The sequence below is a fragment of the Microtus pennsylvanicus genome, chromosome 19 (genome assembly GCF_037038515.1).
Source record: "Microtus pennsylvanicus isolate mMicPen1 chromosome 19, mMicPen1.hap1, whole genome shotgun sequence".
Taxonomy (NCBI): domain Eukaryota; kingdom Metazoa; phylum Chordata; class Mammalia; order Rodentia; family Cricetidae; genus Microtus; species Microtus pennsylvanicus.
The window spans coordinates 31,399,925-31,427,298 of record NC_134597.1 but is presented as its reverse complement, the minus strand read 5'-3'; the positions used below and the strand labels follow the sequence as shown (position 1 = coordinate 31,427,298).

The following is a 27,374-nucleotide window of genomic DNA, read 5'->3' as shown; positions in this document are numbered from 1 at the left end:
GTAGCTAGAGGACTCCAGTGCAGTGAGAACTACATAAGAGAAAGGGGTGGATATATAAGGTGGTCAAGCAGATGGCGAAGAGGTTTAGGGTACTTGTCAGCAAGCCTGACAACCCGAGCTCAATCTCTGGAACCAAATGAGAACAAGTAATGGGAGAAGTGAAAGTTAGATTCAGACATGAAGCAGCTAAAAAAAGGAAAAGAAAAGAAGAGGTTCTGAACTGCTGTCATAAAAAAAAGTGTCTATGCTCAGGAGGTAAATCTGCTTGCTGACAAGCCTGATGACCTAAGCTAGAGCCCCAGGACCCACACATGGTGGAACTGCTCTGACCTTCACGTGCATGCTATGGTACTTACACACATGTGTAACACACACAAATAACTAAGTGTAATAATATTAAGTAAAATCTATACTCTGGAGGCAGTATAGGTTATGTGGTAATCTGGCACAGTATACAGTAGATAAATGTTAGTCTTAAGATTATTGCCAGAATGACTCAGAAATGTTTTGCCAAGTTATACTACTATCAATACACATGAAAACACCTGATGACTTTTTCATCAATGGTATCACCACTATTCAAATTTTGGCTAATTCAGTAGTAAGAAACCAAATTGTTTAGACAGTCTGTTTTGTTGGCTGTCTTTACCGTGTAGGGATTACTTAATTATGTGTCTTTCAGCAACACCAAGAACATCCTAATTTATTCATATGCACTTGTCCTTTATTCTATTGTATATTCATGTTAAAATAAGAATCTCCACTTAAATTTTGTAAACACCCTTTTTTTAAATAACATTGCAGAAATAATTAAGTTCACTTCTTTTCAATATTTCCTGTAGATAGATGCTGTTGTATGACTAACTTCCTCAGACCTGAAACAATCTCTCCTCCAGGGAAAAAGGAATTTCCTAAGATTCAGGAAGATGAGGAAAAAATATGAGGCTAATGAAGCTACTAAAATTCAGGAAGCTCAAGAAGTTAAGATACAGAAAGTTACTTATTATGTAGGCAAGTACTGGGACAGAGGAGACAATATGGTGAGGGCCTTGCAAACTGGGACCCGGCTTTGCTGGGCAAGGTATGGGGAGCTCACTGGTTCACCGGGCTAGACTTGCATGCAATTCTTTCTTTGGCTTGTCACCAGCACATTATCTGCATGTATCTGTTAATGTCTTCTCAGGAAGTCACACAACAGATACCTGCTATGTCAAGTCTCCAGGAATAATATGTAGAGTGTTTCGTGCAGGAAGCAAGTAGGCATATAAAATATTATTATTACTACCACTATTATTATTATTACTTGGTTTTTAGATATAGGGTTTCTTTGTGTAATCTTGACTGCCCTGGAACTTGCTCTGTAGACCAGGCTGGCCTCGAACTCAGGGAGATCTGCCTGCCTCTGTCTCCCTAGAGCTAGGATTAAAGGTGTGGGCCACCACCACCTGGCTTATGAAATAATATTGTCTAAAACACTTAGTTAAATGTGAACTGAGTGTTCTGCCTGCAAGTACATAAGTATACTACATGTGTGCAATGCTTGGGAGGCCAGCACTAAAGTTACAGTGTAAGGCGGTTGTAAGCTACCATGTGGATGCTGGGAACCCTTGTCTGCTGCAGGAGCAGGAAGTGCTCTTAACCACCGAGCTATCTCTCAACCTCCTTATATTAAGCCATTATTAAACACAACTAAACAACAGTGAACAAACAAGCCAAAGACTTTTCTCCTGTGTATTTTAATAAAATTTGACTCTAGACAAATTATATTCTAGAAAAGACTACTTCACAGACAACTAAATTTATTAATGAGGGTGTGATAAAAAATTTGCTCATTGGTTGCTATAATGCCAGTAAATTTTGCTGAAACGAAAAAGTATAAAAGTTTAATCTTTGTTTCCTTCTTCGTGAATACTAGTTTTACATGGCATAAAAACTCAGGATAGTGAGATGGGCTCAGCTGGTCAAAGCACTGTCACCAGGCCTGACAACTTGGTGGAAGGAGAAAAACACCAGTCTGTCCTGACTTCCATATATGCACCATGGCATACAGGTGGAGATATACACACACATAAAATAAACATATATAGAAAGGAAACCTCAAGATATAGTTACCATTATCATTTCCAGAATGATATTTTTAAAAAGGGGGCAGAGAGAAATTTTTAATTATTATAAGTAAAAATGAGTAAAAACAAGAAAATATTTACAAATCCAAAAGGTGGTTTTACCTGCAAGGCCTGGAGATGGCACTGATGAATTTGGTGACTGCACCGTTCTGTTTGACGGAGGTCTTGGCTGGGCATGATCTACACTTGTATCTTTCCTTGCAATATTGTCCAACATGATAGTACTTGAACAATCAATCTTCCAAGAGAATAAATTATTTCAGGGCAAATTAACTTTGCAAATCAAAACCACTTTCAAATTACAAGAAAACTTCCAAGGTATAATGTGCATAATGAAATAATATGGAAGAATATTTTCATTTTCTGTGGACTCTTCTATGGTGGTGGGAGGTGGGGGATAGGAAGCAGACAAGGTCCTTTGTATTTTAATATTCTTAGGCACTACTTTAGTTACTAATTTCCAGATGGTGCATAAAGGACTGGGTTTCTTAATGTAATGAAAATAACTTATAGTGTGGAATAATCCGAAAACCAAGATAAAATAGAAAATTTAGACTAAGTTTGCCTGTCTGATGTATGCATGAAAAAAGTATATTCTCCCCATTTAGAATATATGCATTGTAAAAACTGAAATGACTCTCATGAGATTAATAATCCAATTACTAAAAAATAATAATTGATCTCAACTTGGATTTAAAAAAAATCAAAAAAATTTGAAAAGTTCTTTCATAATCTTACAGATAAATCCTTCTAAACTGTGTAAAATACTTCAAAAATGTTAATGTTTCAAGTTTGGTTGTGGATACATCATGACATTGAGATTACTTAATCTTGCAGGGGAAAACAAAAAAACATTGGTTGCTTTTCCAGAAAACCGGGGTTCTATTGCCAGCACCCACACTGCAGCCCACAACCATCTGTAATTTCAGTCTCAGGGATCTGATTCCATCTCCGGCCTCCAAAGGCATCAAGAACTCCTGTGCATAGACATACATATAGGCAAAATACCTGTACACACAAACAAAATTTTAAAAAATAAAATGGAAAATAAATGACGAAGATGTGGAGAACCGGCAACAGAATACTACATTTTCTGCCTTTAGAGTCTTAAAAATCTTATTATCTTAATCTTATGATTCTTAAAAAGTCACTTGTCAAAGTTAAAGACCCTAAGGATTAACCCATTTCTTAATTTAAACATGCAAGGACCGAGCACTAACCGTATGGTGATGTGCTCAAGCAGACACGTCTGCTGTTCCAACGTTAAGGGAATCCCTGCTCTTCCATGTCTTACACTTCTGGAACTCACTTGGCTCTTACTGTCCACACTCCTACTTCCCTCCCTTCCCAGCCCTGATTCTATGATGCAACATCTACAAACATCTTTAATTTCAGAGCCCAGAAAAACATCCTTCTGTATGCCCAAGTGTTCATAATTTCTAATTTTACTCACATTTGATTTCTAAAGAATAAAAGTAAGCTTTCAAAAATAGTTGGTAAATCAATAAACCCACACCTTACACTGCATCCAGATTCACGGACAGTTTTCAAAGGAAGCTATTAGTACAGATTTTCCATAAACTTACATCTGGAAGAGATGGAAGATTATAAGTCCCTCCCACTGGTGCGCTCAGATCAATCATGGGTGAACTATAAGCTTTTCCATCGTACCCTGCTGCACTTGTGATCGTGGGACTGGAAGGAGTAGAGGAGGAGCTGTTGGCAGTCGTGGGAGGAGCTTGTCCACTGCTAATCTGCCACTGGAGTACCAAGAAGAGAAGAAAAAAGATTAGTGTAACTCAGGTATGGAAGAGAGAAGACAGTTTATTTCAGCTCAAATGTTACTGGAATGGAAGAACAAGTGAGAGAAGAAACACATTAGGTATGTGCACACACATGTGTCAATCAGATCAAAACATAAGCAACCTTTTTTTCTGGCAGAGAATATTTAGTATATACCATATAGAAAATGAAACGGACAAGAAATAAACATAAAAGAACACCTTCAAAGTAAAGCTGGAGAATTAAAACATATATTTTCTTTTGTCACTACATGAAATGCCTTAAAAAAAAAACTGATCCACAAATAGGGCTGTTAGGTTTTTTAACATATAAACAGGTAGTTAAGCCTTTCTGAGGAAAAGTCTTCTCATTCATATTAGAAGTTAAGATAAACACAAAGATAATGCTAGGCTACTGATAGGTACAAATTTGAATCATGCTGTTTGGTTGCTATAAAACCTACACAAAATAAGGTACAGATGATGGTTAGATTCAAAAGGCATTCAGTTAGTATGTACTAAGGGGAACAAGATGTTCCCTATATTTCAATATTTGGTATATTTGAAAAACATGAAAATTTTCAGAATAAAATATGGGGCTGGGAGCAGATTGAATGCTATCCCAAGGTTATTCAACAGAAAAACTTCCCAAACACATAATCAATGATATATGGATGGCACTATAATGTTCTGAAACATCATGTTTTAAAAAATCTTACATACATAACTATGAAAACTACATATAGAAATATATAAAATTGAGCGTGAATGTCATCTTTAGCACCTATACATTCAACAATTTTATCTCATCCCTATACACCTGTTCTTCCTCCCCCTCAAAGAATAATGAATCACAGTTGTTGGATACCTTTCCACTTTTTCCCCTATATATAAGATAAAACACACACAAAAATGAGATACTATCTCACAAAAATTCTGTAACAACATGTTAGCTTCTTACTAGCCACAAAGTATCTATTACACGACCATGTTACAATTTGGTAAATTTATGCATAAAACTAATTTCTGAAGTCAGTGGTTCAGTTCACAGAGGTACTTACTGCCAAGGCAGACAACTTGATCACCGAAATCCACAGTGGAAGGACAGAACAGACTCCTACAGTCTGTCTTCACCTGACAACCTGCTCCCTTAAATCCACAGTGTAAGCATAGAATAGACTCGTATAGTGAGTCTTCTGACCTCAAACAGCAATTGTGCCAAGAGCATTATCCTACCTCTACATCTTTGACAGTCACACACAAAAATAAACTTTTTAAAAAAGTACGTAACATTTGTAAATCTGATTCTACAAAGTTTAAAAATACATAATCATATTTCTTAAAGTATTTGTCCTGGTTTATTTGCTCATTTACTCATTTATGTCCAAAAATATTTAAGAAAAAAAGAGTATCTGCTGAAGCATGAATACAATCGCCTTCCCAATACCATCCTGCTATGTGTACTCTGTTCCCAAAGAACTTTGTCCCCCTGGTAGGAATGCCAAGATGTTTTCTATCACCTTACAAATACAGCTTAGCAAACAGCCCCAAATTGGAATTGAGACCGTCTGTGTCATGAGCACAGCTGATGATAGTGATAAGAAATACCTGACCCTGTAAACTTCTCTGTCCCTGCTTTGTAGTCTGTATGCTGGACCACTCAAATAAAAGTTTCCTAGAATGACAGCAGAAGCACTCTTGTGCTGAATAGCATGGAGTCCCTGGTTCTGTGACTCATGAGTTCAACCTCAGTCCCTTGTACTGGTCACTGGCAGTAGGCAATAGTTTACCCATTACAATCTAATAAAGGGGGAAGAAGAGGATTCTTCAAGGAAGAATGCTTGAAATGCGCCAGGTATTTTTATATACTTTAGAATAACTCAGCAAGGTACCCATCTATTTATTTACTTATTTATTTATTCAGTGGTTTTTCAAGACAGGGTTTCTCTGTAACTTTGGAGTCTGTCCTGGAACTAGCTCCTGTAGACCAGGCTGGCTCAGACTCACAGAGATCCGCCTGCCTCTGCCTCACAAGTGCTGGGATTAAAGGCGTGCGCCACCATTGCCTGGTGGTACTCCTATTTTTTATAGCTGGAGTGAGATCTAAAAATAATGTACTTGGCAAGGTCATAAACTAGGAAAATAAATAAAATTTGATACCAAGCAACAATTTAAACCTTTACTTACTTATAATGATGAAATAGAAGAGGTATGAATTTTTAAATAGTATTAAAACCTGAGGATATTAAATCAGTCAATGATTTAACAGAGTATGCAAGGACTTCTTGACTATAAAGCACTGAGATGTGTTTTTGTACCTCTGACTCCACAGATGTTTCTAAGTACACTCTGTAATTTCTATTCATTTAAAAAGGCAAGCAAGCGACCTTCATCTCTTATAGTTCATTTGTAAGTTCTTATGATCCGAAACACAAAGAAACACCAGCACAGAAGCAACTGCACAGAAAGGTAATACACACCTGTTTTATGGCCTGTTGAGCCAAAAAAGCCATCTGCAAGGGGTTGGGTTTTATTGCCTGTCGTGGTATATTCTGGTTTGGTGGGTATCTCAGCTGTTGAGGATAAGGAGGAAGAACTGGTCCATTGGGTTTAGGGCTGTGGTTCTGAAAGTTTATTAAACGTGGTGGCGGATGCTAGAAGAAAGAAATGAAAGCACTGCAGTAACAAGGGCCTCCTAAAGAGGGGCCCAGATCTTTCCTGTGTAAAATCCCAAAGGCTAGCAGCTCTGCCACACTAAGACCACAAGAAGCCATGGGGAGGATGGCAGTAATCTATTTTTAAAGTGGGGAGGGGAAACAGTGACTGCAAAAGGAAGGATGGGGTGAGCAGAAGGAAGAGGACAAAGAGGAAGGAAGGGAGCTTTCCTGGCAGAGGGGGTGGGGTGAGGAAGGACACCTGCGAGCAGTCTTACAAACTTATGCAAGTCTCTTTTCCATCACTTAACTGTCTTTACAGTCAGGAATCGTTGCTTCTTTGTTTAAGATACCATCAATGTATATGATCAGAACCTCTTAGAGAGGAATACTTCTCCCCATGCTCACAGAGAAACAAGTCCTTACCATCTATAAGGTTCACAGAGCAACACCTCAAACTCTGACGTTGTGAAGGCAAAAGCCATGAAGTGCAGCTCTGCCCTCCCCGCTAGTTTTTCCTACTTTTTAAATTACTCCCCTACTCTAAATTAACCGCTTCCCTTCCCCCTTTCTCCCTTAGTTTAGACTATATTACAGAACCCGTGAAAAACAGATTTACAGAGTTTCTGGACCAACTGAAATTCCACAGGGGAGGAGCAGAAACAGTATTAGTGGTGAACTACACAGAGAACAAGCCAGAAACAACTCTTTTTGATTTTCCTTGAAAATTTGTAACATGAGGGTTTTATACTATGAAAAAACAGGCAGAAAACAGTGAGGAATTATAGTAGAGATTTTCTGAATTTTAATGAATGGTTTCTCAGGGAGAAGAGATAGCTTTCTGTCACCACAGCTTCATCCTCTCAGTAACTGCTCAACACAATAATTCAACCAAAAATGACATTTGGTGCCAGAGCACTGTGATTAAATGCTAACCCTGCCTACCACTAAGATGCTGACAGGTGAGCAATAGGGGAGTAGTCCACCCATTTCCTGAACTGCTACGCTACAGTTGGGTTCATTTAGATGAATATTTCTGACAAGCCCAAAAGACTATTAAAACTCGGAGGAGGGGGAGGTTCAGAGACAGTGTCTCTCTGCAGAGCCCTGGCTGTTTGGGAACTTCCTCTGTAGACCAGGCTGGCCTCGAACTCAGAGATCTGCCTGCCTCTGCCTCCCTAATGCTAGGATTAAAGGCATGTGCCACCACAGCCCCGCTGCTTTGGCTATTTCTTAGTAAAAAGGCAATTAATTAAGATGATAGATTAACTCCTTTCCTGGTTAAAAACTAGTGGTAGAACACTTGTTTTTAGCATTAGGGGCTTGGGTTGGGTCCCAGCACCACAGATAAGCAAATAACAACAAAAGCATGAATGTCTGTAACTCTCAATTAGGTTGAAGAATTCTTTGAAAGATACTTTAATGTTTATTAAATTGCTATTCAAAAGGCTATGCCACTTCCATATTTTTCCATAAAGAACCACATTATATATCCTAGTATTAGTAAACTACTAATAAAACAGCTTCTCCCCCTAATTAACTAATATTGCTTTTTTTTAATCAGTTATTCATCTGTATTATCCCTGTTTCCTTTCTGCTTTTGTTGTCAAGACATTCTGAGCTGAGCTTTGTTCTTAAATGTAACGAGAATTCTTAGCATAGTTCTGTCCACGAGATTGACTTTTATGAAACTCCAGTTCATTTGTGTCATTTACCAAACTCATTACAAACCCCTGTCCAAACAGGGACAATATAAAATTAACTGAAAGTTGTAAATTCTATGAAAGAGCTGGATGAACTCCTCACCAGGCTTTTACTCATCTAGATATGCCCATCTCTAACCTAAACAAAATTGGCTAAACTATTTAATAAAAGTACGCAGAATGAAAATGGGATCGGAAGACTTTGAGAGATGACTCAGAGAATTGAGCACTTGCTGTGTGGTTCAGATCATCAGAACCCATATAAAACAGTGGGGTAGGCACGAAGGATGATTTGTAATCTCAGCACCCAGAAGGCAGAGCTAGGGCAAGCTGGCTAGCTGGACTAGCTAACTCAGTGAGGTCCCTGGGCAAAGCAAGAGACTATGCCTCAGTAAGTGAAGTAAACAGAAATAAAGGAAGATACTGACGTCAGCTTCAGGCCTCCACAGATGACATGTGCATGGCTACCTGTACGTGTGTGCATGAGGACATGCACAGATAACACTTGTTCATCATACAATGCATACACATGCCAAAAAAAGAAAAGGATTGAAAAATGACAGATTACACATCTAGTAAGAACTGGAATAGTATATGGATTTGCTCGGGAAAAATGTAAAAGGCTGAAAAGAAAGGATTCTAACGGGCTGCCTGACTTCCTCTACCGTACCTTGTCCTAGTTTCTAGAATGCAGTGTGGGTTTCTAAATACTACCTTCAAAGAGATTCATGTACCCATACAGGAATCAGAGGTACACAGCTGCTTCTCATCCATCACAGGCCTAAGTATTCCTTGCTAGGATTGGAAAACAATGCATGGGGACTGATAATAGCAAGCAAATAAATCAGTTTAGAGTTGAACTAAAAACTAGGGGTTAGATCAAGGATCCTTTAATGCAGTCAATTTTTAGTATTTAAATGAAGGGCAGTGTGTGGGGGTGTTGGTAACTGTAAGTTGCTGAACACAATCACACTACAGTTAACTAAGGTAGGACAGGCCTGCTTCCAAATTTACCTGATGAGAGATGGAAGGTTGCTGGATGGGCCCTTGCATTCTAGGGTTTGGTAAACCCACAGGTGCTGGCCTCCGTTGCACCTGTTGCCTCTGAGCCATTACCTGTTGCTGCATATGCTGGAGTCGTAACTGAGCTAGGCTGATCTGTGTTGGGAACTTGGATAACTGGTTGGAAGGTAAACCACCTGGTGGCTGTGAACTCTGTTCCACGACAGGATTCTGCTTAGGTATTTGTGGCTGGCTCTCTTTATCCTCGATTACTAAAGAACCTAATTAAAAAGAAAGAAACAAGATAAGTTTTTATAATGGGTGAAACACCACATTTTATATGGTTACTGATTTGGACCTCAACTGACAAAGAATTTTGGATGCAGACCCCTCTACACTATTAAAATATAGAGGCAGGCTCCCAATGAGGTTTTTTATGTATGTTCTACGTGAACTTACCATATAATTTTTTTTATGAAAAAATACTAATTCTTTAAAAATAGTAAGATTTAAGATCAGACATCTCCCAGTCCCACATTTTCTATTTCTAAAGCTGTTTCTTTTAGTAAGGCAGATTAAGGTGTTTGAGTCCAGGTACTGGCTATATACTGATAAGCAAACGGCTATGTACATGTCTCAGATTGGCCCGCATCATTCTTCTGTTGTTCTGTATGATGTCATTGGCAGATGGATGACATCCGTCTGAGTCTATTTCTTCTTTTCCCATTGTACATCGTGATGAAAGCACTGACTCCCCCTCCAGCTCTCTTTCCTTTCTCACATATAATCTAGTCTTGGGGCAGGTGTGTGTGTATGTGTGTGTGTGTGTGTGTGTGTGTGTGAGAGAGAGAGAGAGAGAGAGAGAGAGAGAGAGAGAGAGAGAGAGAGAGAGAGAGAGAGAACAACCATGTTTGACGATTCTAAAACAAATCCAGGAACCCATTATGCCAAAGGAAATACTGGTTGTTGAGAAACAATGTCTAAGGAACTTTTGAGCTTTTCTTTGTATCATTTCCAGCAATGAAGCTGAAGAGCAAGAATATTTTCATTCATTTAAAAGAGCAACAAGAAAGCTTAGTGGTAACTTTTGATTGCACTGTTTGCAAGGATTATTTGCTTCCTAATGTTGCCAAGATGCTATTTTCTGACTCATTGAGCTCTAATACTTCAGACTGTATGTTCCCCGTCAATTACTTAAAACCTCTCTCCCTCGGCCGCCTTCTCTGCATTCACACAATTTATAATCTGACCATGTAAAGAAAAGATCTAAAACCCCAAACAAACCCCCAAAATGGAAAATGTAAGGGAGGAAAGAAAAGTCTGTAAGTAAGATGAACAATTGAGCCACTAGAGGCTTTAAAGTTACACTGCTGACATTCTGACAAGCATTGGGGTTGGGGGTGGGGGTTAGCGTAGGGGTAGGGTACTGTGCTCTCACCTACAAAGCTTGTGCTTGTAAAATTAAATTACCTAAAAACTAGATTGGGCTGGTTAATCCCAGCATTTGAAAGGCAAAGGTAGGCTGGTCTCTGTGAGTTCGAGGCCAGTCTGCTCTACAAGAGCTAGTTCTAGGACAGGCTCCGAAGTTACAGAGAAACCCTGTCTTGAAAAAAAAGATTGGGGGAAAAAAACCCCAAAACACAAACAGGATTCTATGGGGAGGAGAGGCACTCCTAAATTCCTAACTTAGATACCCTATAAGCTAACATTCACACATATTATCTCAAAACAAGTATGTATATATTCATGCATCTGTGTCACCATATGAATATATTAATGATTTACTGTGTGGCTGTAAAGCAAGATAATGGATGGGGATGTAATATTCAGTAACATGTCAAAACCAATGAGAACTCTGCACCAAAATAGTCAAACAGAGAAAATGCACATAACGGCGTAACCAATGAGAACTCTGCACCAAAATAGTCAAACAGAGAAAATGCACATAACGGCGTACCCAGGTTAATAATGTTTTGGGCCCAGAAACTAGGATCACAGTGAAACTGGATGGTGTTGTTGGTCACAGGAGAAGCATCACACCTTGCACGAAGAAGGTGCCGTAACCGATATGTAATCTAGAAGGAAGCAGAGAAAGAACATTAGTATGTTTCTTGGTAAATAATGTTTCTTGGGTAAATAATGTCCAGTGAATAGCTAAAACAGTTTCTGCTATGTGTGCAAGTAATCATGTGGGTTACAAAAATGGTCATATAAGCCAGGCATGGTGGTGTATGCTTTTAATCCCAGCACTCCTGAGGCAGAGGCAGGAGGATCTCTTGAGCTGAGGATAGCTTGGTCTATGTAATTCCAGAACACATAGAGACCCTATCTCTAAATAAACTAACTAACTAACTAACTAACTAACTAACTAACTAACTAACAGAAAGAGGATCATAGAAAATTTTCTGTTCAAATGTTACTGTTTTGTGATATGACTCAGCTGTATTGCTTATTGAGCTAAAAAGTGTCTTAGTAGCAAGTTAAAACTGTCAGAGCACAGCCCAAGAATGCAGTCCTGTGAGAATTCTGAAAGCTTGTGACAAAAGAGTCTTGTGACCTCAGTTTCTTCAAAACATAGAACTGTTCTTGGAATGTTGTCTACCCTCCTTCCAGGTAGAGTAGATAGGAATCAGTTTACTTGTTATTCACATGCCTCTAAGGAAGAATGTGTTTTTGCCAAGTGTAGTTTGTCCTTGAAACTAAACACCTTATTCATGCAATGCTTCTTAACCTTTAGAGTAAAACTTATCTGATGCTCTGAGTAACACTGGCTATTGCATGAGACTTTAGTCTGTCTTCTATTTAGGCCCTGCTCTCCTAGGTTCATGGCACCAACTGGAGTGCTAACCAAAATCCAATTTTTAGAATTAAGGACACTTTACGAAAACATCAACTCACTTTCCTTGCTTTTACTGAACTACTTCCTCTTTTCCATTTCTTTTTGCCATTGTTGTTGTTGAGATTTACGATTTTTATACGCACAGCTATTTGCATACATCTGTGTACCATGTCCGTGCCTGGTGTCCTGAAGGACAGAAGAGGGTACTGATTCATTAAACCTAGCACAAAAGGCAGATTAAGTTGCCACATCAGTGCAGAGATTTGAATTCAGGTCCTCTGTGAGAACAGTCAGTGCTCTTAACTGCCGAGCCATCTCTGCAGGCACTTACTACTTTATTCTTTTAAAGCATTCAGAATCTAGACTTAGGGTACTAAGGAAATAGAGAATACAAATGAATCCGTCTAGGAAATGGAATCAGATCTACTTGTAGGATAATTTTTACTTCTCATTATGACTCCTTACAAGCAGTCGTCTTAAAATTCCATCCTATCTTACATCATACACTTTCCTCTATGTTACAGTTTCCAATGCTTACTTTCTTCTTTTCCAACATTACTGTCACAATTCTTGACAGTTTCAATATCCAACCTGATTGCTGTGGCTTTACAGATGGCTTGCTCTGGTGCCTAACCACCAGCACTACAAGTGCAGTTCCCATCAACTTTTCCTGTCCTTCCCCCGCTAATACTCAACTTATATGCAAGCCAATCAATACACATATTCAAACTCCTCTTTCATTTATGCAATTACATGCACTCTTTCTCTGCAACCTTTCCTCCAGATAAAGTAAACCAACCCACCCTAATCTCTGTCTGAACTTAATGGAACTGACAAATGAACTGACCTTAAATCCATGGCCAGCTACTTCAGGTAGACTTGCTATAACATGACATTTCACTGAGTTGTTCACTTTCTTATTTCCTTTCCCTAACAAGCAACTTCAAGGGAGGTTTCCCATTTCTAGCACTGGGAATTCTCTAAGATGGCTTATACACACACATACACACATAAACACATACACACACATCACCACCAACACCCACTTTTCATGCATTTATTTTTTTTAAAGGTTTATTTATTATATATACAGTGTTTTTTGCCTGCATGGTTACCTTCACACCAGATGAGGGCGCCAGATCTCATTACAGGTGGTTGTGAGCCACCATGTGGTGGCTGGGAATTGAACTCAGGACCTCTAGAAGAGCAGCCAGTGCTCTTAACCACTGAGCCATCTCTCCAGCCCCCTCATGCATTTATTTTTAATGGTGTGATAATGGCCTTCCCAAGAGACACTCCAAACAATAGAAGCTATTGCTACTACCCTTGGTCACCTCCCAGCACTTGCAGGTAACACCCCATTGTTGAAGACACTATACAATTTCAACATAGCAGTACAGTTTGAACTAACATGGAAGCTCCTCCCTGAGGACTACACACCTGCCAAGGGAAAAAAGCAACCAATAGTGCTATTCAGCTATAAAACCTATGAATCACACAACTGACCCATTACAATGCTCCCAGTGGTGCAATGGTGGCACTTATACCAGGGGACTTAAGGCCTGCTCCACAGGAGGGAATTCATGGCTGGTATTGTAAACCTACCCAACTACCTGTAGACCAAAATGCCTGTTGTTAGATAGAATCTTCTAGACAGCACCAGGAAATTCCAAAGACATGGTTACTTAAGTAAGACTTGCAGAATGACAATGACAGTTAGCATGCCAATATGGATGGAGGAAATTTCACAAAGTCCCACCTCTAGGTGAAGAGCTACAGGCAATCAATGGCTACTGAGAAAAAGAGTACTAGCTTTTATCAAAGACGAGTTCCCGAATAAGTTATATAATCCAGAGAGGTCAGCCCAAAAGACATCTACATATGTACACCACCAAAAGACTCAGTAGGTGTGTGTGTGTGTGTGTGTGTGTGTAACAACAATAATAAAAGAAATAGCCATGAATTTGAGGGATGGGCATAGGAAGAGTTGGAGGAGTGGAAATATAGAACCCATGTAGAAAAATTTAAAATCTTTAAATTACTTAAAGAGCAATAGAGAGGACCTGGAGAGATTGCTCAGCAGTTAAGAGCACCTTGCTGGTCTTGCAGAAACCCAGGTTCAGTTTCTAGCACCCATACAGCTCACAACCATCCATAACTACAGTTCAAGGGGATATGGGCCTTTGATCGCAAGCACATACGTGGTGCACACAAATACGTGTAGGAAAAACATTTATACTTATATACATAAAATAAATCTAAATAAAAAATAATGAAAAAATAAAGGGGACTGAAGAAACAGCTCAGGAGGTAAGTGCATTTGGAGCTTTTGCTGAGTTTGGGTCGCACCCAGTGGTTCACAATTGCCCTCAACTTCAGTTTTAGAGGTCTGATGCTTCCTTTAATCCCAGCAATCAGGAGGCAGAGGCAGGTGGATCTCTCTGAGTTCAAGGCCAGTCTGGTCTACAAGAGATAGTTCCAGGACAGGCTCCAAAGCTACTGAGAAACCCTGTCATGAAGAACCAAAAAAAGTTTGACTACAAAAGAAACAAAAAAGAACACAAAAAATATATCCAAACCAGCCAGCAGAAACGAAAATCATCTTATTAAGATTTATAAAGTATTGTTTCCAGGAGAGAGATTTCATTTACTCTCTCCTATACTCTGGGGCCATCCTGCAGAGAGCAAGGCTGGGTTTACTAACAGGTGAACAGTAGGAATGGTTTGGGACCAAAGTTAGTTAAGTAGTTCTCAGATACCCCACTCACCAGTACAAGGTAGTAAAGAATAGAAGGCAGAGTTAACTTTAGTCCAGTTTAGTTTAGTTTGTTCCCAGAGTCAGGCTCATGCTGAGCACAGGTTCACATCTGGTTCTTGGATGCCCCTTGTGAAACCCACTCATAGGGCAGGGCAACTTAGCTACTCCATGGGAAGGCACAGAAGGTTCGACCCATAAGAACCACAGTTACCCCAAGGTCTGTCCTATAAACAGTCACACACTCTCTTGAACCTTTTCAGCTGATTGGAAGTGAAAAGGGAACTCCATCCCCTTCCTTGTTTCTCACCAGAATCTTTTTTTCCTTTGGGGGAGGGGGTTCCTGACAAGAATAGCCCGACAATATTTGTAGTAAGATCCAAGGTAAAAGAAAAATCTATTTTCTAAAACAGTAAGCTTAGGCGTGCCTTCTTAGAATGGCTCAAATTATAGCAGCACAATTATAGAGCGGAAAACACAGTACTTCTCCAGCACCAGCCTGCTATGCCAATCCCAGACAAGCTAAATTCAGGCTGTTTTTATGTTGCACACATACTTCTGTGCTAACTACTGTAATAAGCCTCTTTGGTCCTTCCCTAGTCTGCTCACTCCCAGCCCTGTCCCCTCATCATCATGTGTGCAGTAGTCAGCTCTTGTCTGCAGGGTTCTAGTGCGCAGCCTCTGGCCTCTTCTGTTTCTGTGCAGCACTCCATTTCCTCCAAGCATTCTCTGCGCCATCCAGCTCGCTGCAGCTTTTCTCTACTCCAGATTCTGAGTCACTTGTGTTCTCGGACCATCCTCAACAGTCTCTAAGTTTTACCACTTCCTCTTCGCACTACTTAAATGCAGCTCTTTAAGGGTAGAATTTGTTTTTTGCTACTGTCCCTCAAAACTCAGAATGTTGTCTGGCAGATGGAAATACCGAATAAGTAGCTGTTAAATAAGTAAATTTTCTCCACATGACTACAAAACTTCACATAACTATAATAAATTTTGACTATAATGTATGAGTGCACTTTGGAAACTGCACTGTGCTAACAGCAGATAACACAATGACACATCCCATGTTCTCCTTTTCTTACTTTTTCTTACTCTTTAACAATTCTGACTATAAATAATACTCATGAAATGTTAAAACAACTTGTATTGCCCAATGTTCTCACAATTTTTATCATTTTCTTAAATGCAGTAAATAGTTAACAGTAAAAATGGGGCCGGGTGGTGGTGGCGCACTTGGGAGGCAGAGGCAGTCAGATCTCTGTGAGTTCGAGACCAGCCTTATCTACAAGAGCTAGTTCCAGGACAGGCTCCAATACCACAGAGAAACCCTGTCTCGAAAACCAAAAAAAAAAAAAACAAACCAGTAAAAATGGGGGCTAAAGTTGTAGTTCTAGTAGTAGAGAGCTTGCCTAGCATGCAGGGATGTTGTGGGTTCGTTTCCCAGTACTACATAAATTGGGTTTTGGGGTACATATCTGATCTCTGCATTCAAGAGTTGGAGACAGGAAAAGTAGAGATTCAGACTACATAGTAAATCTAAGGCCAACCTGGACCACAAACAAGCACAACCACTGAAAAAAAGTATCATGTATTTTATTCAGCATGTATTTTTATGAAATAAACGAGGCTAACCTTACATTTTTTTTCACTTTAATTATTTTTTTTAGAAAGACAGGATCTAAATTCAGCAGCTACCTAATTTACTCATTCTTTGAACATCTCTGCAGTCATGATCTATATACAAGTGAGGTAGTGTAGGAGGTGTTCTTTGTCTCTCTCATATCACATAGAAAATGCTCTCCAGGTTCATCCTATACAACTGACAGTCTGCTATGGTTCATATGAAAACTATCACCAAAATATGTTGAAATTTAATTCCTACTGTGAGTCATCAAGCACTGTAGGTAGGGATTAATGGAATCAATCCCCTTGAATGTAGGACTTGAGAGGAGGACTGGGAAGAAAGCCTCTCTGGATGACACATGTATGTCCTTGTTAAATGATGCATTTCCTACCTTGGGACATTGTGGTCTTTCCACCAACATGAAGGCCTTCATCATATGCAGGCCCCTGAACGCCACATTTCACTATGCACACCACATTCCAGTCCCCAGAACCATGGGTTGAATAAGCTTTTGTTCTTTATAATGAACAGTACTGGTTATAAGCATTGGATTGCAGGTAACATACAATATATTAACTTTATCTGCTTTGATCTATACCCCAAACTCAGATTACTAGATTGTAATAATAGTTCTACTTTTACATTAGTTTGAGGAACACATATACTGTTTTTAATCACAGTTATACTAATTTACAGTATAGAAGGGATCATAGAATTTACAGTATGTTCAACTCTGCAAAGTCACTTAATAACATATTCATATAATTTTAAAATTGTTAAAAGTCTGCTAAAAGTAGCCCCTCCATTCCCTTCACCCAGAATCTTCAACTTTTAATAATTATTTCTCGAGTACCCACTCAACCTCTCCTAAACACATTTTTATTGATCTTTTCTGAGAGCATGATGCAAACACAAGTTTCTAGATGCACTCCAGTGTGACCTAAAGTAAAGCAAAGATTTAATAAAGTAAAGCAAAAATTAATATAACCAGCAAATTCTAAACTAAGAAAGCACCTAATTTATGCTACCATCAATCCAAACGCTTGGCCAGGTTCCTTTGACATGCTCCTTCCATTCTGAGTACTGTCTAGTTTCTGGTACAGCAAGACACTCTGTATACTCTGCACTACCTTCTTCTTCCTAAGTACTTTAAAACCAGGATAGCAAGCTCAGGTATGGGGAGCACACAAACACACCTATCTGTAACTAGACATAGACAGCTGTGCATATACAGAAAACTCAGTTTGTACTTTGCTTCTGGGTTGCTGCCAATGTGGTTAAAATCTTGGTGGAACTGTGAACCAAAATAAAATCAGAATGTTCAAATTTGTGGTTACTTTGTCATAGCTCTGACTATAGGTCCAGGCTTCTGGGTGATTCCCCAGGTCCTAGTTCTACTACATGCCTATTGATATAGTAGGGATAAGATTAATTCCTCCGTGTCAGAAAGACACAGGAATTTTCGTTTCTTAAAATTGTATTTTTTCTCCTAGAAAAACACTATACAAACCTAGTAGTTTTAATAATCAAAGGTGGTCATTTAAGGAATTTCTTGTGAGAAAAACAAATATAAATATGCACACTGGAGCTGGCAAGATGGCTGTATGGGTTAAAAGCGATTGCTGCTCTTCCAGAGGACCTGGGTTCCCTTCCCAGGACCCATGTTGGAGGGCTCACAGATACCTGGAACTCCAGCTCCAAGGGATGCTCTCTTCTGGCCTTTGTGGGCATCCAAAAAAATACACATAAATAAAACTAATTTTTTGAGTACTTCCTTAAGGGTAAACAAATGTAATTAAAAGAATTTATAAGGCATATTCCCTGGCTGTAACTACTTCCAAGCTAAGATGTAAATTCTTTCTATTTAATATTGAACTCTATTTATACTTCAGAAATCAAGTACCTATTTAAATATTTGCTGAGCAGGTAATAGAAAGGTCTAAGAGTAATATCAGATATAGCCAAACTTGGCTCCTTGTCATGTGTTAAATACTTAGGATTTTTACCTGCATTATTATCTATCTAAACCGTGAGCTGTTACACTTGACAAAACTCCTGATGTACTTAAGATAATCTTAAGAGCTATAAGGCCTAGATAGTACAATGAATAACTAAAGTTTCATTAAGTCTACCTGTTCATCGCTTCAGACCTACAAGAACTAAGTATGAATTCATGTAGTGGCATTTCAATTATATTTTAATAAATAAAGCTTCCTGAAGATTTGAAAGTAAAACAGCCCCACTAGTCAGTCTTACAGACCAGGTAATGGAAACACACACCTTTAATTCCAGTAGCCACTCTAGTATGCCATAGAAACTGGGCAGTGCATGGCTTTAATCATAGTAATGTGGTGTAGGATGTTCTTTTGTTCATGTGTTGCTTTCATTTGTTAATGAATAAAGAAACTGCTTTGGGCCTGATAGGGCAGAACTTAGGTAGGCAGAGTAGACAGAACTGAATGCTAGGAGGAAGAAAACAGAGTCAGAGAAGCCATAGATCCTCCGCCTGAGATGGACGCTGGTTAGAATCTCCGGTAAGCCACTGCCATGTGGTGGTATACAGATTAATGGAGATAGGTTAAACTAATATGTAAGAGTTAGCCACTAGGGGGCTGGAGAGATGGCTCAGTGGTTAAGAGCATTGCCTGCTCTTCCAAAGGTCCTGAGTTCAATTCCCGGCAACCACATGGTGGCTCACAACCATCTGGAATGAGGTCTGGTGCCCTCTTCTGGCCTGCAGACATACACACAGACAGAATATTGTATACATAATAAATAAATAAAAAAAAAAGAATGAATTTAGCCTTAACCAAAAAAAAAAAAAAAAAAGAGTTAGCCAATAAGAAGTTAGAGCTAGGGGGCTGGAGAGATGGCTCAGAGGTTAAGAGCATTGCCTGCTCTTCCAAAGGTCCTGAGTTCAATTCCCAGCAACCACATGATGGCTCACAACCATCTGTAATGGGATCTGGTGCCCTCTTCTGGCCTGCAGTCATACACACAGATAGAATATTGTATACATAATAAATAAAAAAAAAAAGAAGTTAGAGCTAATGGCCAAGCAGTGTTTTTATTAATACAGTTTCTGTGTGGTTATTTTGGGTGTCCCAGGCGGCTGGGACAAACAAGCGGCCCTCTCCTTACCACTGTGATGCACGATTTTAATCCCATCCCTAGAAAGGATTATAAAACAAAAAGAAACAGCCTTCAAACACAGTCTCACTCTGAAATTCCTGGAGGAAGGATCATCAATTTGGACTGAAGACGAGGTAAGAGCCAATGGCTTACTGTTTCGGATCTTAAGGTTGAACCCCAATTTCTCTGAGATCTTACTAAACGTGCTTCAAATTCAAGTGTATGTACAATGAAAAATCTAGCTAATTATTCACCATAATAAGGAATAAAATTTTTTTAATGCAAAAAAAATTTTTTTTTTTTGGTGGAGTGGGGGTGGACAGAAAGATAAACAGATGTGCTTCAGAGGAGAGAACGGAACTCAATGAAGCATCAGAAGAGCATCATGCTCTGGGTACTGCCGGTAAGAGTAGGGAGCTGGTATAGGGCCAGAACTAGACACTCAAAGGGGAAAAAGGTCCTTGATCAATGAAAGGGGGTAAAGGGAGTAGGAGTCCAATCACCCTTGTCACACTTGCTCCTGCATACTTTCCTAACCATTGGCATTAAAGAAACACTCTCTGCTATTACAAATGACAGCTTCATTTTTTGAGTCTCTACTATCATAATTTTTCTTGCCTTCCTTCTAAATAAAACAGATTTAAAGTTTAACAAATGACAAGAGAAACTTTAAGAAAGTAATGTGAAGTTTAAATATTTAAAGATTTTATGATTGGACTTCTGAATGGACTCTCTCACTTCATAGGGCTTAGCCAGTTTCTGTCTCTTTCTCCAATTATAAAAAGATGAACTAACTAAATTAGAAGACATAAACAACGCTAAATCCTATTAAAATGCTTCTCCATAGTCAAAAAATAATTAAGCAAAAAGGTTCCCTGGATTGGGAAGTTTGCCAACCGCACACAGAGACAAACAGACACACACACACACACACACACACACACACACACACACACACACACACACACACACAGACCTACAGACACACACACACACACACACACACCCTGGGGCTGAAGATGACTCAGCAGTTAAGAAGACTATTTAGCACCCATGTCGAGTGGCTCACATGGCCAATAACTACAGGAAATCTGATGCCCCTGGCTCTCACAGCACCTGCACACATGTGCATATCCCTACATATAAAAACGATTATAAAAGTCTTTAAAAAACTGTTCAATAGATCTATGAACAGGTGATGAACCAACCCCACAAACCAACAAGTGAAATGCAAATCAAAATCCCAAGGATTCACTACATCATGCTTGGAACTACAGCTGTTAGCTAAGCAATGGTCACAGTAAGTGCTGGTGAGGGTTAGAGACTGGTGGGAATGTAAATTGGTATAGCCATTATGGAAAATCGCATGGAGGTTCTTCAAACAATTAAAACTAATACTATATAGCCTAGCAAGCTCTCTACATATATTCCCAAAGAACTGAAAAGCATGGCATAAATTTCTGGCCTTCCATGTTTATGGTATTTTTCATGATGGTAAAGATAGAAAAACAACATGTCCACTGATTGATAGATGCATATGCAAAATTATATATGATATACATATACATATATGTATTTACCTTTATGTGTCTACTGATGGATAAATAGTGATAGACAGATCTACATTGCTGTGGGATAATGCTCTTATATCCTGTAATGATTTGTCACTTGCACTGGTTTAATAAAATGCTGATTGGCCAGTAGCCAGACAGCAAGCATAGGTGGTGCAACCAGACTAGGAAGAGGAAAGGCACAGTCTGCAGCTACCAGCAAGCCAAAGAGGAAGCAAGACGAGAATGCCTCACTGATAAGAGGCACCAAGCCACATGGCTAAACATAGATAAGAATCATGGTTTGATTTAAGTTGTAAGAGCTAGTTAATGATAAGCCGGAGCTAATAATTATTATAATTATAAGTTTATAATTAATATAAGCTTCTGTGTATTCTGTTGGTACTACACAGCTGCGGGACTGGGCAGGGCAGAAACTCCTGTCTACTTTATATACTTTCATTTATCAACCTCATAGACACTGGAATGGTATTTGGCAGAAAAAAAAATAAAACAAAGACAAAACCAAACAAAAGACTAAACAATAACAACAAAACTTCTGCCATCTAAAACAAGAATAAAATATAAAATAGGCTATGCTTAGTAATAACACTGTAACTTAAATCAGTGTAAGATAGATGAGCATATCTCATACCAAACCACAAAGATCTCATATCACAAAACAACAAAAGTCAAATATGTAGAAATAAAGTACCAGCAGAAAAAAGGTAGATAATGCTGAAGAAGGTCAAAGAATAATTTTCAAAAAAATTAATTACAAAGGTTTCTATACTATATAGATTTTTGCTTAAAGAAACAGTAATTTTAGAAATATATAAATCAGTATGATAATAGCATTCAGCCACACTTTGAGAGACCTGCCTTATATTATTAATAAATATTTGTTATTAAAGTAATTATTAATTTAAATAAGTAAAACTTATGTAACACATATGTACTGCCTCTGCCACCTGGTTCCAAAGAATAAAGGACAAAAGATGTAGAATCTTAATACTTAAGAATACAAGTATCTGCTGACTTTCTAAGTAATATTCTTGCTTTTAAACCAAAGTTGAGACCAACAATATAAGCAGCCCTGGAAGCTCAATGGAAAAGGAGCTTGGCCCCTGCCAAAATCAGTGGGCAGAGATGCTAGTGCTGTAGGTACAGTGGCAATAACTTCAGTAAGTGCACCAAACCTTAAACCACCCTTATGAGGCTGTCCAACATTCAGCAGCATATGCTGTATATGCCGCAGTGTAAAGTTGAGAGGACAATCACACATTCAATGGTAAGGTTTGATACAGCTCTTTACAGGACAGTGACAGTGTTAGGTATGATATTTACCTCTGTGCCTTTTTTCATAATTTGTCCAATAAAATGACTAGCTACATCTAATAATGATGTAAAATTCAACGTGGAAAATGCTTAGAATTAGATCGTGGCATGCTGTAGGTGACAGTAAATGTTTACTATCAGTATTATTACACTGGATTCATATCACTAGGAGTGAAAACAGGAAATTAAAATTTAAATCACATCAAATCCATTTCAGGTAAAAACTTATAAAATCAAGTATTTTGATCAATTGCTAAAATGCAATTAAGGGTAAATAGACTGTGTTTTGTATTAGTTTTTGGGGGAAAGGGGGTTATCTGTGTGTTTGTTTGTAGATAAAGTCTCACTATGCAGCCCTGGTAGGTCTGGAACTCTCACTATGTAGACCAAGACAGCCTGCCTCAATCTCCCCAGTGCTTGGATTATGGGAGGCACCATCTTACCCAGCCATTTATTCTTTTTTTCCTTCCTTTCTTCCCTCCCCCACCCGACAAGGTTTATTTGTGTAGCCCTGGCTGACCTGGAACTAGTTCTGTAGAGCAGGCCGGCCTCAAACTCATGGAGATCTGCCTGCCTCTGCCTCCTAAGTGTGAAATTGGCTCTGGTGCTCTCTCCTCTCTCTTACCAGCCGCTTGCTGTAAAGCAGTGCTGTGCTGCTGCCACTGGAAACGGCCCATTTAGAAAAATGCATGACGTGCTCTAACTGCTTGGAAAGTCCAGCCACTTCCTGCTGTTGTTGTATAAGTTTCATTCTATGGTCCTTTGCAAGACTCTGCAAATAAAATAATTTCAGAATTAATACTTCACATTCATTTTAATGGTTATTTTTGGATAATCAATTCAGAATAATAAGAACTACTCTGTATTCAACTAACAGTATTCAAAATGATCATAAGCACTTTCCTTCATAATACAAAGGATCACTCTGAATGTAATAAAAGTATAGTCTCCATGTTATCGCTACCTTTTGCCTATAGGTCTCTGTGGAGGGGTCTTGCTAAATTAAATGAAAAACAGACACGGATTAGCTATAATATCGTAAAATCTAAATTCAAAACACACAGTAAAACAAGACAAATCATCCAGCTATCTACTCAAATGACCAGTTCATCACATGATTTAACCAATACAGAGTTTCATGTTCTAGAGATTCTACCTCCAATTGCAACTAGCCTGTACCCAAGAATCATGCGAGGTGGGAGCTGAAACTTATCTCGTATTTGGCATTAAAAAAATCAAATTATTTGTCTTGAGAGTTACTGGAAGAGCCAGTAGGTAAGTACTATGAATTGCTAATGCATTCTCAAAGGTACTACAGAAAAACAGAATAATGGGTTCAATGCCAACATGGCACCCCCTTGCCCACCAAATCGGGTCAGAATACTGACTTTCTCCACAGAAAATATATACTTAGAAAACAGAGGGCAATCAAAATGAAAGGCACTGTGGTTGTGTAATAAAAAAAAGCACTACAAACATACAAACCTCATGAAGAGCAGATAACATGGCTTTCTACTGGAACTGAACTCTCACTACCTGCCCTGGTCAGGTCTGTCTGGACAATGCACAGAGCTGCATTGCTAACAGTCAATGGCACTGTCACATCTACCCTGAGTCTAACAGCAGCAGCGGCCTCTGCAAACTGCAGTGCATTTTTAGAGCGGAGAAGAATTTTGTGAAAAACTGGAAATTGAGACTAAGAAGTTCTAGTATTTTGATTTTACAAGGTAGCATATAAAACAGGATCCATTCATCTCCTGGGCAGGTGAATTCTGAACCAGAAAAATGGGAATGAAGACGGGGCATATTCAACAAGTAACATGGAATTTTCAAGGTGAAGTTCATCAAAACGAATACTGATGGCCAAGTACATTTTTATAGATTCTAGACTCTCCTTAATTTTTAACACTCTTCAAGTATCCAGAGCCAAGGCACTACTCTACAGTATTGTTAAAGTGATGTGTGTAAAAATCTGAAAACATCAAATTCTACTTAATGTGCCCATTTTTAAAACAACTGCAGAACCCCAAAAACACAGTTATTATAACCGAGCACTGATTCCTTTTATCCAAAGTACTTCCTAACATTTCCGTAATTGCAAAATTATGAACAGCCATGGCTTCTTAGCAGGGACAGGACTTTCTGATAGAGATATTATCAACTGGTCAACTATGAATTAAAGATGAACTAGAATGTTTTCCTAATCGTCTCTCTTACAATTCTTTACATACTAGCACTCTCGTTTTCTCAACTGTTTCTTGAATATAAATTCTTTCTCTTGACATGCTAAAAGAATAACTAAATACTATACAGCAAGTTTACATGCCATATACACTGTGGTATATGGTATTGCGTGGACTTGTGCTGTTGCTATTGATGAATTTAAGAAAGGTGAGCAAGCTGGTACATGGCGGCTCAAGCTTTTAACCCCAGCACATGAGAGGCAGAAGCAGGTAGATCCCTATGAGTTTGAAGTCAGCCTGGTTGCCAGGTATACAAAGACCAAAAGTCACATTTTTCAGTGTCTCAGAGAGAGAGAGAGAGAGAGAGAGAGAGAGAGAGAGAGAGAGACAGTGAGATAGTATGTTATTTCTAAAATTGTTTTTACCTATATTTATAAACCATCCTATCTTGAGCGTATACTCCCTAAACACTGCTTTCATAACTGAGACTATATAATGTGACTGGGTGCAGTGGTACAGTCCTGGACCCAGCATCTACGAGGATGTGGCAGAAGGATTTTGAGTTCAAGGATAGCCTGAGCAGACAAAATGCAGAAAAAAAAAGACTATACAAGATTGAGGGTAAGAGAAACATTATCCCTATCTTGGTGTGGGATTCCCCTCTGTATCCAACTGGGAAGTGTCTTTGGGGCTATCACAGGGCAGAATAGAGTAAGGTGGAAATTCCAAGCAGAGATAAAGGCGGAGTCAGTGAGAAACCAGGTAGCTGCAGCCTGGGAACTTTACCCGGTAGGTCACAGCCACGTGGAGATGCACAGATTAATAGAGAAATGGGTTAATTTAAGATATAAGAATTAGCTAGCAATACGCCTAAATGATTGGTGAAGCAGTGTTTTAATTAATAGTCTGTGTGATTTATTTTGGGTTTGGGTGGCTGGAAACAAACAAGCAGTCTCTGGCCTACACTATCTATTTTACTTTTGTTGCTGCTCTGAGTCAGAGGTCTCAGTACAGAGGCCTGGCTAGCCTGGAACTCATAGAAATTCCACCTGCCTCTGCCTCCTGAATGCTGGAATTATAGGCATAAACCACTACACCTATTTTCCCTAATTTCTCAGAGGGTTAACTAAATGCCATGCACTACTAACATTGGACTGTAATATATGTCATTTGTTATTTTTTCATTGTGCAAACATCATAGAGTGTACCAAAGTCAACAAAGACAGATGGTCATTAGGTGACATAGTATATAATCTTAAGAGATCACTATTACCACTTGTTATTGATAGGAACATCATTATTTGTCGCAAGACTCTATTTGAAAACGAAATCTCTTGCACAATGTATCTTTCTAAAAATTTCTGCTTAACTCCATCTTCCCCTTGGTGATACAATGGCTGTCACTTTAGTGAATGTCAACAATCAGATATCCCTAGTGAGGCTTTTTGCTTAGTGCTGTAGAATAAATTGGAGGATTATGACACCTTAGTGTATGACAGGGCTATAAGCAGGTGGTCACTCACAAAGGGAAGCATGCTGAGTCATAGTCCACAGCACTGCCCTCAACTCACCTCAAGTTGGTGCAGAAGGGCTTTCCCTTTCTTGTTTATCTCCACCATCAACGTAAAGATGGCAACTTTAATATCCTGTTCCACCTGCTTTTGGTTTTGATTTACTTCAATTATTCTGAAAATGAAATAAAACAGAGTATTTTCATTAATGGCAGATTTTTCAAGAATTCAAATTGGCTATCTTAATATCTAAATTAGGCCAAAAATTATTTTAGACTTTCAAAGTTCTATCTCTAAGCTCGATTTAATTTGTCTAGAAGACATTAGAAACAATAATTTAGTTAAACAAAACTTGTAGAGTAAGTATATTTTAAAGAACATGTTTTAAAGAAATGTCACACAGCAAAAGCAACATGCTTATCTAAAAAGACAGGACCAGGGAGCAGCCTACAGCTAGAATTTATAGTCAAGATGAAACAAAATTATGAATGGGAACAAGTTCTACTCTGTGAGTGTGATACTCTCATCTCAGGGATCTGAGTTGGCAATTTTTCACCATACCAGAATAAAAAAACAAAAGACAACAATTAACAATTAGTTTACTTTTCTAAATGGTCCAGAAGTTAAAGTACTTGTTGCATAAGCCTGAGGACCAGAGTTCAGATCCCCATAACATAAATGCAGGGTATGTGTGGAAATCCACCTGTAAAGCCTAGGTAGGAAAGTGGAGACAGGATCCCCAGAGTGAACTGGTTAGCAGATCAGCCACCTGAGTTTAAATGAGAGACCCTAAAGTACAAGAGCAACAGAGGATGATCCCTGACATCAACCTCAGGTCTCCACACACGTACTCACGTACATGCACACCAGCAAATGCCAGGTGCCCATACACATGCAAACACACATATACATACACACTCCGAATACATATGAAAATGGGGGAGGGTCTTGAAATAAACAGTCAAGCAGTTAAAAAGAAAAAAAAATACGAACAAACTTTAACACTTAGGAAATGTTGGGGTCACAAAGGTTTTTGCACGCACAGATCACTGAGAAAACAGGAGCATTAATCATGCAGGGGGTTCTTCAAAGGAGGAAATATCTGTTTTCTACCCAGAAGGCTGGGAGTGGGCATTGTTAACTACTTGAGAACCTCTGCTAGCTTTAAAGGCAGTC

The 27,374-nt window shown here is 38.8% G+C and overlaps 1 protein-coding gene across 6 annotated transcripts in view; it reads right to left on the bottom strand.

The window, feature by feature from the left end:
- The window catches only part of Trim24 (tripartite motif containing 24), a 108,935-nt gene that overhangs the window by 8,278 nt on the left and 73,283 nt on the right, over window positions 1-27,374 (bottom strand). For 2 of the 6 annotated variants that reach the window (XM_075953964.1, XM_075953965.1), the window contains 7 exons: window positions 26,259-26,373; window positions 23,130-23,276; window positions 11,224-11,341; window positions 9,279-9,547; window positions 6,388-6,561; window positions 3,713-3,886; window positions 2,229-2,364 (listed from right to left, as the gene is read on the bottom strand). In XM_075953964.1, coding sequence (XP_075810079.1) covers window positions 2,229-2,364; window positions 3,713-3,886; window positions 6,388-6,561; window positions 9,279-9,547; window positions 11,224-11,341; window positions 23,130-23,276; window positions 26,259-26,373 — 1,133 coding nt within the window. The remainder of the gene's footprint in view (window positions 1-2,228; window positions 2,365-3,712; window positions 3,887-6,387; window positions 6,562-9,278; window positions 9,548-11,223; window positions 11,342-23,129; window positions 23,277-26,258; window positions 26,374-27,374) is intronic. The other 4 variants (XM_075953967.1, XM_075953968.1, XM_075953966.1 and 1 more) reach the window with 3 other exon arrangements.